Source organism: Bacillus rossius, chromosome 1 (assembly GCF_032445375.1).
Source record: "Bacillus rossius redtenbacheri isolate Brsri chromosome 1, Brsri_v3, whole genome shotgun sequence".
Taxonomy (NCBI): domain Eukaryota; kingdom Metazoa; phylum Arthropoda; class Insecta; order Phasmatodea; family Bacillidae; genus Bacillus; species Bacillus rossius.
Genome location: NC_086330.1, coordinates 179,420,597 through 179,433,870, shown reverse-complemented (window position 1 = coordinate 179,433,870; position 13,274 = coordinate 179,420,597). Strand labels below are relative to the sequence as shown.

The 13,274-nt window shown below is 39.7% G+C and overlaps 1 protein-coding gene across 1 annotated transcript in view; it reads right to left on the bottom strand.

The window, feature by feature from the left end:
• Nucleotides 1-11,965, bottom strand: part of LOC134527140 (nucleolar protein 6) — a 227,698-nt gene extending 215,733 nt beyond the window's left edge. Inside the window, exon 1 of the mRNA XM_063359531.1 lies at nucleotides 11,714-11,965. Coding sequence (XP_063215601.1) covers nucleotides 11,714-11,743 — 30 coding nt within the window. The 5' untranslated portion in view covers nucleotides 11,744-11,965. The remainder of the gene's footprint in view (nucleotides 1-11,713) is intronic.
• Between the last annotated feature and the right edge of the window lie 1,309 nt (nucleotides 11,966-13,274).

Here is a 13,274-nt window from a genome sequence, read left to right as displayed (position 1 = left end):
TGAGTGTCGAATTGGGTGTCGATTATGGAAACTGGGTGTCGAATTGGGTGTCGATTATGGAAATTGAGTGTTGATTATGGAAAATGAGTGTCGAATTGAGTGTCGATGATGGAAATTGGGTGTCGAATTGAATGTCGATTATGGAAATTGAGTGTCGATGATGGAAAATGAGTGTTGAATTGAGTGTCGACTATGGAAAATGAGTGCCGAATTGAGTTTAGATTATGGAAAGTGAGTGTTGAATTGAGTGTCGATGGTGGTTAATTTGCATTTGAGTGAATGTTAATGATGGAAAATGAGTGTTGACTCAAGTGCCTATGATGTAATATGAGTGTCAGTGATGACAACTGAGTGTAGAATTCCTTGCATCCAGCACTGTGTATGTGTAGCTAGGTTCTGAAGGTTCAATGGATTCCTGGTCCTATATAAAAGTAAACTTTGCTAACATGTTCACTGTCAGGCTTATTTAATTAGCAGTCGGCATGCTGTTAAATATTCGAATGTAAATAAATAATAGGATGTTATTTGACTTCTTTTAGTTTATGTGTGCTGAGTGTAGTCGATTAGGCTGATATAAGTAAGTGAGGAGCTTAATGTAGAATGGTCATGTGTTGACGAATATGTTGGTGACCTACTGTATGTGCATAAATCGAATGTTAGTGGTCTGATAATATTTTGGGTTATTTACGAAGATTTTTATCGATGTGTGCTATGACAAGCTTAAAATGTCTAGTAAACTTGTAGAGTAGGTCTCTTGTTTCGGAGACTTTTGTCGTAAGGCTTAACAAGGATCGACTTTAAGGCTTTGAAGATGTATGGTACTGGACATGTCTTGGCTGTAGCTATATCAACACTGAAGGTCCTCTGAACTGTAGATGAGAGGTACAAAAATAATTGACTTTGGACCTAGCCCGGTATCGTATAAATTATTTTAGACATGTGTTGTAGACATTTGGAGTCAGTTGGAGGTTATGTGTAGCTGTACATAATAAAATTTAAATTTGAGTAGTTGAAACTATGTTTGGTTTCTGAAAGTTCCATTGATCAGAGACTCTTAATCCTTCTAGTAAGTCTAAATGAACCGTGTATGTAGGATGAGAGATTAGTTGTTTCAATATATAATTTAAACTTTTATTTCTTGAAATTCCTAATTTTTTTTTAGTAATAACATTGGATGATGTATTGACTCGAGTATTATAGTAAATGGTTCTTGATTTGACTAGCGTATTATTCCAACCGGTGAATGTATATAAGCGAGTCCTAGACAGCAGGTCGCTCAGTTTGTTACTGGCGACGACGACGGTGTAAGGATCACCTAGTTTGATTCTTCTGATGCATAAGACGCGTAATTACCTGTTCTTGTGAACTCGATGGCATCTTTACCATCTAAAACGACGAACTTGATGGATGTTGTACCATCGACTACGGGAACCCTGACGTCAGCTATGGCGGAGAAGGTGCAGATCCCGTCGGCAACGACGACGACGTCATCACAAGAGGAGACTTCAACAGTCGTGATACCGTCAGCAGGAGAGACTTTAATGCCGGTGGTGCTGGCTACACAGGAAAACTCTACGAACTTCGTTTCGTCCTCGGTGGAAACTTCAATAACTGGTGATTCAAGAACGACTAACGAACATCGGTGCTGTTACTGTGACAAAAGTTTTAAATACCGTCAACATGCAAGAAGACATGAAAATCATGTCTGTAGAAGAAACGCTAATCGTGTGACATTTCCGTGTGACCCATGTGGTGTACATTTCACAAACAAAAGTAATTTGATTAGGCATTGTAAAAGCAAAGTTCATTTGCAAGTTGAACATCGAGGAAGCGATGATAATTGCGATGAATATCTGTATCAGTGCCGCTACTGTGGTAAACGATTTGAGCGACTACGAAGTACACGCATCCATGAAAAGCATGGATGCAGAAGAAATCTTGACCGTGTAAAATTTCTGTGTGAGAAGTGCGGTGTACAGGTTACACGAAAATTTTACTTGAAAAAACATTATAAATTTTGTAAAGATGGGTTTCTAGCATCATCTCTGGTCCTCTAAGGTGTTACACTCCTGATCTGATGTATCGTGATCTGTATGAATTAGTTGCATTTTGTCACTCTTAAAACGAAATATAATAATTTATTTTAATAGAAATGAATGTTGCAAGGACTGAGAAAATGTATGCGATATATATACATACAGTGTCAGATTTTATTGTGTATGCATGTACAATTTAAAATAAATTATTGAATTAAAGAATTTTTTTATTAATTTTTCTTAACCTACATCGTTTATCTTAATGTAATAAACTACATGTGGCACGTAATTTAGGTCGGATTTGTAATGTCCGTTTTGTCTTGTTTGTGAGTATTATTTTGTTTACCAATAATGCTGAAGACAGTTTTTTTTTTTTTGCTAAAATTATTTCAGTCTGAGTATGCCATCTGCATTCTTAAGATTTTTATGGGAGATGTTTTGGTAAAGTGCAGGTACAGGTAATGCCGTAACATTAGAGCAAATCTGATAGGAACTTGATTTATTATTTCTAAAATAATAATTTATTACTCTCCCGAAATAAACATAACATACTTGTGGGAAATCTATGGTCTTAAATCGTAACCTGTCATATATTGGTGTACACTACGGAGGTGATATTAAAAAATTTAATAATGTTAATCAATTGCGTACACTTCGAAGTAATCTGGTGCACTGGCTGGGCTGTAACAGTAAGATTCTGGATACTTGGTAAGCGATTATTCGTCCGAATTACTCGCACATTCGTACTGATTACTAACATGAATTTAGGGTTCACGAAAAAAATGTATACTAGCCGGGGTCATGATTTAAAATATTTTGCCGCTTATAATTATCAGAGTATTGAGTATGGTATGTAAAGTTCGACTCCTCTCGTATATGTGCTACACATTTATTTTTGTAGGTAGCAAGATATACATTCGTAGGCTGATTTTCTGCTCTGGTTCGGTGATGTATACTTTGAAGTGGTTCCAGCAAGTACTTTACGTATGCTGGATTATGATTTCACTGGAGTTTTACGTGTACTGAGTTGGAAGGCTAGTGATGAGATGTATGCATGTCTTGAGCAAAACATATGAGTGTCGCAGCATTCTGCAAGCTTGCAATTCCCGCGCGAGGGGTCAATGTTCATTTGCAGGTGATGGTAGGCGTGTCTTGATCGAGAAGTCTCTGCCTCTATCCTTGAGAATTTTTTTTTTTTGCAGTTGACGTGCTTGAATTTATGTACTTTTGACTAGTCGCACGTGAATAAGTTTAAATTTGTATGTATTGGAACATATTTTCTACATGAGGTAAGAAAAATACATAGATGCTTCAATGACTGAGATAGGTATCGAACACATGGTTCTTACCCTATGAGTGACTAGCACTTGTTTGACCTATCTCCACTAACCCTCGTTTACTTTGTGATATAGATGGGACATGGTTGTTTTCAGACAGATGCTGGTTAAAATGCCTTGGACAAAGTGTCCTTTGTAGAAATTACTATGTGTGGTAATTATTTTAGTCGAAGTAATAATTTAATAAGACATGTAAAAATAACGTGAAGGTTTTTTTTTGTGTAAACAAATTAATGATAGTATGGATATGTATGTAGAAATGGTGGTATACCACATCTCTTGAAGAACACTGCATGGTATATAATGAAAGACTCTTGGGCTCAAGAAACTATACCTACTGAAGGTGAAAGGGATGAAGCGGTTCCTATGATTAAATGAAAGGAACTTTGATGATTTTTTTCTATATACTAAGATGATTTAATTGGGTTTGGGATGATGGGTTGAAGGATTAAATAATATAACTGTACACACTAGCTTTTACAGAAAATGAGAATGGAGCTCACAAGATCATAGATTGCGGGTAAATCACTGACAACTGAAATGTGGAAACGATATCATAAAATGAGTGATATTGATGCAGCTCATGGTAATATTGATGACAGCTACGAAGATGGTGTCTTTACGTCTGTGATAGTGACACGGACGCGGAGATTTTAAGACAAATAATATTATTAATATAGAAATGATGTAAGCCGTAGCACGCCGATCGTGACGAGAAACAAATATTGAAGGATGCTGATGGTTTCGGGAAGACTGAAACTATTGGAAGTATCAACACCTTGAAAAGTGAAAATACACTCAAGCCTATATTTAGCAGATACTCCATACTTTGTAAAAATAATGGACTCCTAAAAAGGAAGCATGAAGGCGATGCAGACACTTCGACATCGACGATAACGAGTTCTTATACGGTAATCTGGGTGAAGACGATGCCTTCTACGGTGATTGCTACAGTGACTCTGAAGCTGGCGACGTGATCGAAGACTGTGATGCAGAACCTAAAGCTGACAAGACCGAAGAATGTGGTGGTGTCCTGAGACCGAAGCGATGGAAACGTCATGATATAATAAATAAATCTGATCAAGCTTGTGATGATCACTGGCTCGATGATGAAAGTAACCCTGAGGTTGGTGTTAAAACGGAGGACAGCAGAGATCAGAATATTTATAATAAACGTGCAAGGATGATGGTGGCAGAAGAGATTGATTCCACATCATGGAAAGATCCAAACATATTGGTTGACCGGCTAAGACTGATGGTGGCATCTGTTCGTAGAGGAAACTACTCGCATATCGTGGAAGTATCGACCATACTTAAAGAACTTCGGAACGCTGGCTCCATACATTAATCATTTGATTAACTGTCATGTGTGTACTAATGAAAAATAAAATTAATTATTTATATTTTAAAAAAGTATGTTTTATTTCTTGTATCCTGATTTCCAAATAAGTCTGTGTTTCCGCTACTGTATGTGTGATCATTCCGTTTCCTGTGTGTACTGTGTGTACGTTCCGATTTCCTGTGTGTACTTTCGTTTTCCTGTTTGTACATTTCGTTTTCCTGTGTGTACATTTCGTTTTCCTGTGTGTACATTTCGTTTTCCTGTTTGTACATTTCGTTTTCCTGTTTGTACATTTCGTTTTCCTGTGTGTACATTTCGTTTTCCTGTTTGTACATTTCGTTTTCCTGTTTGTACATTTCGTTTTCCTGTTTGTACATTTCGTTTTCCTGTGTGTACATTTCGTTTTCCTGTGTGTACATTTCGTTTTCCTGTTTGTACATTTCGTTTTCCTGTTTGTACATTTCGTTTTCCTGTGTGTACATTTCGTTTTCCTGTGTGTACGTCCCGTTTCCTGTGTGTACTGTGTGTACGTTCCGTTTTCCTGTGTGTACATTCCGTTTCCTGTGTGTACTGTGTGTACGTTCCGATTTCCCGTGTGTACATTTCGTTTTCCTGTGTGTACTTTTCGTTTTCCTGTGTGTACTTTCGTTTTCCTGTTTGTACATTTCGTTTTCCTGTGTGTACATTCCGTTTTCCTGTGTGTATGTTCCGTTTCCTGTGTGTACTGTGTGTACGTTCCGCTTTCCTGTGTGTACGTTTCGTTTTACTGTGTGTACTTTTCGTTTTCCTGTGTGTACTGTGTGTACATTGCGTGTTGGAGCCGAGTAGACTTGTATCCATGTAGCTTCATAGACATGTAGTTTCGTAGCCATGCGGTCTTTTAGTCATGCAGTCTCTCAGCCATGTATAACTCGGAACCAGCTAGATCCTTTTAGACTCGTAGCCTTGTAGCCTCGTTGTCTCTTAGACTCGTAGCATTGTAGCCCAATATCATTGGAGCTGTTGAAAGAAAAGGTAGTTGAAGCATTTGGAGCTGTTGGAGCCATTTGGAGGCTGTTGGAGCATTTGGAGGCTGTTGGAGCATTTGGAGCTGTTGGAGCATTTGGAGCTGTTGGAGCTAAGAAGTAGTCGTTGCACGTCTATGCAAAGCTAAATGTTTATAAGATTGCTGTCTTTCGCAAGTGATCCTGTAGTAGGATAGAAATTGTGTAGTAAATATTATGTTTGTAAAAGACTTTGTGGTGTTTTATTTCTCGAACCTTACACTTTTCTGGTACTTTTTTGAAATTAAAGTTGTTTTGTATCGGCCAGGGATCGAACCAAGGACCTTAGTCGATCTAATCAATCAGTATATAGATTACGAATTTATTTAATGAATATTGAACTTTTTCCCGAATCTCTAGCATTACAATTACGAATTTCCAATATGGTGGTCTTGATGGCTTATAGGATGATGGTAGTAGAGGATTTAAAGTCTCTTTAAGAATGTTGAACATGGTTTATTGAAGTTATTATTTTTTTCATAAAATTAAACATTATTGTAACGATCGAGGGTCGAACCAAGGACTGGAGCGGATCAAATCGATATGTAAGTTAATGAGTGATTTTTTTGATGAATTTTGGATTTTTTTCCGCTTTTCTAGCTACATTATTACATGATTTCAAGATGGCGTCCGAATTTCAAGATGGCGGGGGCACCTCGGTAATAAATGATTACTGCAATGTAGCAGGTTAGAATAAAATTAACCAGATGGAAATGTACTCTATAATACGAGTACACGCACAAGATGGTGTACTCCAGCAGGTGGTCGCTCCTGGTAGCATGTACTGAACATAAAATGTCGGATCCATGATGGTCGACTAGGACAAAGTCAAATTTCAAGGACAAAGTAAAATTTCAAGGTCAAGGTCAAATTTCAAGGTCAAGGTCAAATTTCAAGGTCAAATTTCAAGGTCAAGGTCAAATTTCAAGGTCAAGGTTAAATTTCAAGGTCAAGGTCAAATTTCAAGGTCAAGGTCAAAGGTGTGGTAATTATACTACATGGTATTGGCACACTCTAGCAGACGAAAACAAGATGGTGGTCTCCAGTGGATGAAGACAAGATGGCGGAAATGATGTCATACTAGTTGACGATATATATACCTTGGTATTGGTGGTGATAGATCAGTCTAGGTAGCTTTCATGGAGGAAGGATCGACTGTTTACTCTCGTCGGGAATCGAACCAAGGACGTATATCGATATAATCAAACAGAATTCAAATACGTTAATTTTTTGATGAATTTTGGAATTTTTTTCATTAAAATCGGATAATAAATAAAGATTTTCAAGATGGCGTCCAAATTTCAAGATGGCGGACATGACGTCATACTACCTGATGGTATATGTGTATTGACATAAGTGGTGGGGGTCAGTCTGCTAGCACCCACCACGGGGGAAGGATCGGTCGCCATTTTTTTTTTTTTTTTGCCCTCGCCGGGTTCGAACCGAGGACTCCGAACTCCGTGGCGTAAATGTTTGTTTTTTAAATATTTTTTATTAAAATTTTCTTAAATGAATTTTTTTATATTTTTTTAAAAAAATTTCATTAAAATCGGATAATAAATAAAAAAGTCATCATTCAAAATGGCGGAAAACACATCGCTGGAATTTTCGAGAACACAATGACGTCATCCAAAATGGAGGATTCAAGATGGCAGATCCAAAATGGCCGTCGGGGTCAAGGTCAAGGGTCAAGGTCACATCCATCCAAGATGGCCGCCGTGACGTCACAATCCAATATGGCGGACACCGGCTCCGGCTCCACGCGCCAGCGCCATGTGCCCGGAGCCCCATTCCTATACTACTTTTAAAACACTTGAATTTACAGGCATATAAGCATGACATTGCTGTGTTCCCTTAATAGTTACTGCTTAGCTGAAATGGTTATTCAGAAATTTTTCAGACTTAACATAAATCATTTGTGTGGGGAAGGTGAAATTAATTCCAGATAAATTTTCATAAAGTTGGATAGGTGTTAAAATTTGGTCATCATATGGACGTTGTAGGCTTGCTCTTGCAGCAAGTCTCTTCACTGAGCCCCCAACTCCATCACATGGTCCTTTTCCAGTAGCGGAAAAATGCCATTCTGCCTCTACACCAAAGTCTTGCTAATGATAACATAAGTTGATAAAGGTTTTTCTTATTGTGCAGCGCATCCATCTAAGTAATAAAAAATACTTTTTGGCTCTGATTAAAACTTTGCTGTCATGAAAATGACAAGTTTTTTCTGGACTGTATACACAGAAACAGTGTTATCCTCCAAACATGGTGAAATTACAACAAATCTTAAATGCTTGTGTTTATTATTCTCATTGTAATAAATCACAAATGGGTGTATTGTCACATGATCACTTGCCCAGTGGAAACTTTGAGCTGTTTTCTGAACTACAATATTATAGTTTTCAGAGAAATCTTGGTTTACTACAAACTCACACTATTTAATATTTTCTTTTTTGTCATTAATGAATGATGACTGCTGCTTTGTAATATAATCATGCTTTTTTAAAATGTTGTCACAGAAAATATTTATAAAATCCTTATTAGATTTCTGTAAAGTTTCGAGACTGCAACGATCAATAGACACCGACCGACGATAAGCGACATTTTTTATAAGATTTTCTTAAAAAGCTTTGACGTCGACCCAAGTGTCTCCTCGGCTCCTTCAGGCCGTTATGCCTCGTCAACGTCCTCCCTTGTTTCCCCAGTGAACCATCAGTGTAGTGCATCGGCCAGGGACGCACCCGCGTGCGCCCTAGCATGCCAGTGGCTTCCTTAGTGTTACAAATAATTCTGTGTTGTATATATTTTTCAAATGATCGTGAACCTCAGTAAGTGTGTAAATAATGTAACCGTAATGTATTAATTATTGTGTAAATAATCTTGTAATTTCCTCAAATGTCTCGCAGTGTTAATATGTAATCGCGGCCTGGCGCTCGTCCGCGTCGCGAGGGGTGGCGCTCTCCCACGCCGGCCGATTTCTCCTCCCCTCCCCCGCGGCCCGCGGGCGACGGCCCGCAGGCAGGCGGGGAAGGGCAGTGTTGCTCAGGACTCGTTCAGCGGCAGACGTGCACGCCGCTCCGCGCTGATCGCGAGGCGCGTCTACCGAGCTCACGTTCCGGCGACAGCGCCACTGTACGGGTTGTTGCGGCAGCTGAGCTGCCTTCGCTGTGCCGCTCACACGATTGAGCTTACGAGTTACGAGTTACGTCACGAGTCGAACATCATAGGACGCGTAAGCGTAGTTACGCACCGCCGAACCTTCGTCGCCATTACGAGTCTGTTACGTAAAGAACCGCGTACGTGTCACGCGCCTTTGTGGAGCAACTTTCAATCAGGAACTTTGTTACGTGGGAGAATTTCTAGTTCGTATCGAGACGAGTTGGTTGCACGAAACGATCTTCGGGAGTCCGGGTCTTCGTGGGAAGGGCGCTCATTCCGCGACAGATCCGCCAGGCCGCGGCAGGCTCTCAGGATTACAATAAAAGGGGCTCGTGGAACTGTTAACATCGAGTGGTCCTTTTAAAACTGCCTACCATTCTTCCTCCTCACCTCACCCTCCCTCCAGGTCCCGTATTCCCCGGTCCCGGCCACGTTGGCCTGGACCCACACCTCTCCGACGAGAGCAGTACGGGCACAACAGGAATTTCTAGTAAACGGGGAAATAGGGACCAGAAGCCAAGGGACGTCAGCTTCTTCAATGATTTTGAGAATTAGGGCAACATTTGGACATTCTGTACATTCACTTGTATGGGAATTAATGTTTGGTGGATTACACATAATTTTTACCAAACAGTGCTTATAAGTAGGCTATGTAGTTGTTCATTTGTCAAAGCTCCTAATTTCATATTTTATATTATTAACCTCAAGTTCTGGTGGATTGTGCAAACACAAACTGAAAGTGTACCACTTTGGCCAGCCAGTATGCCATGTTTTGGTCTCAGCTCTGCAAATTTTGAAAAACCTATTGTAATAGAGAATCTTTCCTTAAACAATAAGTAAGCTTCCTTCAGATTACACAATATTAGTTGTTTTGACATTTTTATTTTAATTCCATTTGAATCGACTACAGTCAAACAGTCCTTAACACCGGGCATTATTCTGCTTATATCATCACTTTCATAAAAGGTTCTAACATATTTGTAGCTATCAAATCCCTCAACATCAAAGATGCTATCTATACAATTGCTGAGTCATGGGCGGAACTTAAATCTGACATGCTGCTAAAATCTTGGCGTAAGGTTTAGCCGGAAGTTATGACCGAAAGTGACCAGATCGAAAATGAGCAAAACAATGACATGCAGTAAATCATTAAGGATCTACAAACTGTACAACCCAATGTCCCTGCCAGTGAAGTTTCGGAGTGGATTTCCCAATGTGATGTAACCCCTACTGTAGGTAGAATAACATAATTCAAAATAGCAAAAATTTTAAATATTTGGAAATGGTCTGGAAACACTACTTGGGTTACGGTTGAAAGGTAACAGGAATGAGATTACATAGGGCTTTCATAAATGAGTACCACGGCTTTGTTCTGTTTCAACATCAAATATTTATCCAGCAAACTATACGTAGCCTATTAGACAAATTGCAGTTTTTCATAAAAGAAATACTCAAATTAAATGTGCTTGGCATAAATACAAAGGTTACTAAAACTAAAATTCTTCTCTAATATTTGCACGTGTTGTCGCATTAGTTCTGTAGCAGAAGCACAACAGTCACCAAAGTTATGGTAGGCTCCCCAGCCATAAATCTACAAATTCATGATACTCCTATGGTATGTACGTAAACGTAAATTAGAAAATTAAGAAATATAAATACTTAAAAGTTTACAAATTTATACACATAAGCTGGACCACTGTTATGTAATATAAGTAAAAATAACCTCAATGCAAACTGTCCTATACAGAAAGTTAGAAATAACTCAAATTTAAAATCTAAATCACACATAATGTTAGAGCTTAGAGCAAATGACCAAGATAGAGGCACACCAAAATAAATAATTAAATAAGGCAAAAGACAGACTCGAGGTGGAGCACATCAGTGACAAAGACTGTGAAAACCGTGGAGAGCTCAATGACAACCAGATTATTGCCGCTGTTTTGGAAAATTATGGTGAAGAAACTGTGAACGAGGACTCGGACGGTGCTGATGACCTACTCCTACCAGGATTTCACACACCAATGCCAAGAACGGTTTTGTTATTGCCCTTCAGTACATTGCGCACTCAGCCTCAACATATGAACATTTTGTGGATCAAGAAATGGAGGAACACTGCAGCTAAGTGGAGAATAAGTGGAATATAAGTCTAGAATTTCATCTTTTAAACAAAAATCTATAACTGCCTTTTTTTTTTTCTAAATAATTTCATACTAAGTATAGGCTACCTTCAATTTTAACAGTATGTATGTATATACATAGGACAATATGTATTGCTCTTGTTCAATAATAACAGTTTTTGAGCGGTTTATTGCAATGAATTTACTGTAGGAACAATATAGTCATTTTTGAGTTCAGATTATTTTATTGTTAATCCGTATTTTCTGTATTGTCTGATAATCTAACCTTTTTTGCATTCCGAACATAACCCCACACTCAAATGTGACGGATTATAAGGGATCTACTGTACTGTAAACCCATTTAAATATTTTTAAATTCTGCTGAGCTTTTAATTGTGCTAGTAACCATAAATTTAAGACATCAGTTAGGCTACGTTAAATTAGCGACTGCAAACAAGTTGATTAAAGACATTTAACCCGTCAAACAAATTTCTTCAGTTTGGTTTCGTTGGTTAAATTTATGTCAGGTTACGTTGGTGACATTAAAATTAACGTAAAACCGTTTAAGGTTGCTTAGGTTAGTTAAGTGAAGAGTCACTGCTGAAATAAAAACCACAAAAACCTATTGTTGCAATCACTAAAAACAAATAACTGAAAAAAAATTATTGTAGAAAACACTTACGATATTGAACACATTATTTTCCAAATTCATTGTGTATATATGGATGCAAAAATGCTTTCAATGTTAGTTAAATGCAACACGTGAGCCGAAAACAATTTGTAAAAATTAGACACATGTGGTATATAAAAAAACTCCAATGTCACCAACTGTTAGAGGTGGGTCGAAACGTAACAACTTGATACATTTTCACTGATACGCGCCTGTATCAGGTACGGCAAACGAGTACACTTGAAAAGTATCAAGAACTTTAGTATCAGTTCAGAATTCGCCTGGAACACCACCACGGCCAATGTGCGCAGAACCCGATCGCAGATGACGGTCACTTGGGCGGAGCTTGTGAAAGGGGAGGGAGCAGGAACGACGAATAAGGGATAAAGAAGGGAAATAATGTAGGGGAGGAAGCGCAGGGAAAGGCGTTGAAGGAGAGGCGCAAAGCGAATTTGTTACGAGTCGTTTGGTTATTGTCCCACATCAAAGTACGCTCAGTGCACAGTGCGTGCACAGTCTCGTTCAATAATAAAACTAATGAAATTTTAATATTAAAAAGTACATTAATACAAGATATAATATTGACGACAGTCGTCGTACCCTCCCAGATACAGAGGCCGTACCTGGCCACCGACGCGGGCCTGAGGGGGCCTATTTTCCCCCCCAGTGAACCCCAGTGTGTGCGACGGCCAGGGACGCACCCGCGTGCGCCCTAGCATGCCAACGAGTGTTTTTTCTATGTGACTTTATCTTTTATTTCAGTGTGTATATATTTGTAAACGATTAAGGGATTTGAATGTGTGTAATTAACTTATTTTATTTATTATTCATTGTGCAAGTTCGCTGTGTAATTAATGTCTCGTGTATGTCTTTGTAAATAATTCAATAACTTTTTCTGAAGTGTTTCGCCGTAGTATGTAATTGCAGCCTGGCGCGCCGCGGGACGGAGCTCTCTCCCACGCCGGCCGATTTTCCCCTCCCTCCCCGCCACCCGCGGGCGCCGGCCCGCGGGCGAGCGGGGAGAGGCAGTCGCGTCCTGGTCTCGAGCGGAGACAGACGTGTTCGTTGCTCCGCGAGCCGCGCACGTTGCGCTCGGGATTGAACGTTCGCTCAGTCCGCAGTCGGTCACGGCAGCTGAGCTGCCACCGCGAATCAGCTTAGCATTGTTAACTTACGAGTCATCGGGAGACGTGTCTAGCGGGCAGTTTCTACAACGCGAACGTGGTGCTACGAGTCTCTGAACTTTTCGCCGTCCACGGAACATTACGTAACGGGCCGCGTATGTACAGCGTTTCGTCTTCGGGCCCTTTCTCACTGGGTCAGCCTAGCATTAATAAACTTTACGATTCGCGCCGAAACGTATTTGAGAACCGCCCCGTCATCAGGGAGTCCGTGTCGCCGTGGTAGGGCACTTGTTCCGCGACGGTTCCGCCAGGCTGCGGCAGGACTTTATAAGCGTTAATAAAAGACGGCTCGTGAAATTCGTTAATGCCGTGTTCTGCTTGCGACAACCTACCAACATTCCTCGCAATCACTTCACTCTCCCTCCAGGTCCCGCCTTTCCCGGTCCCGG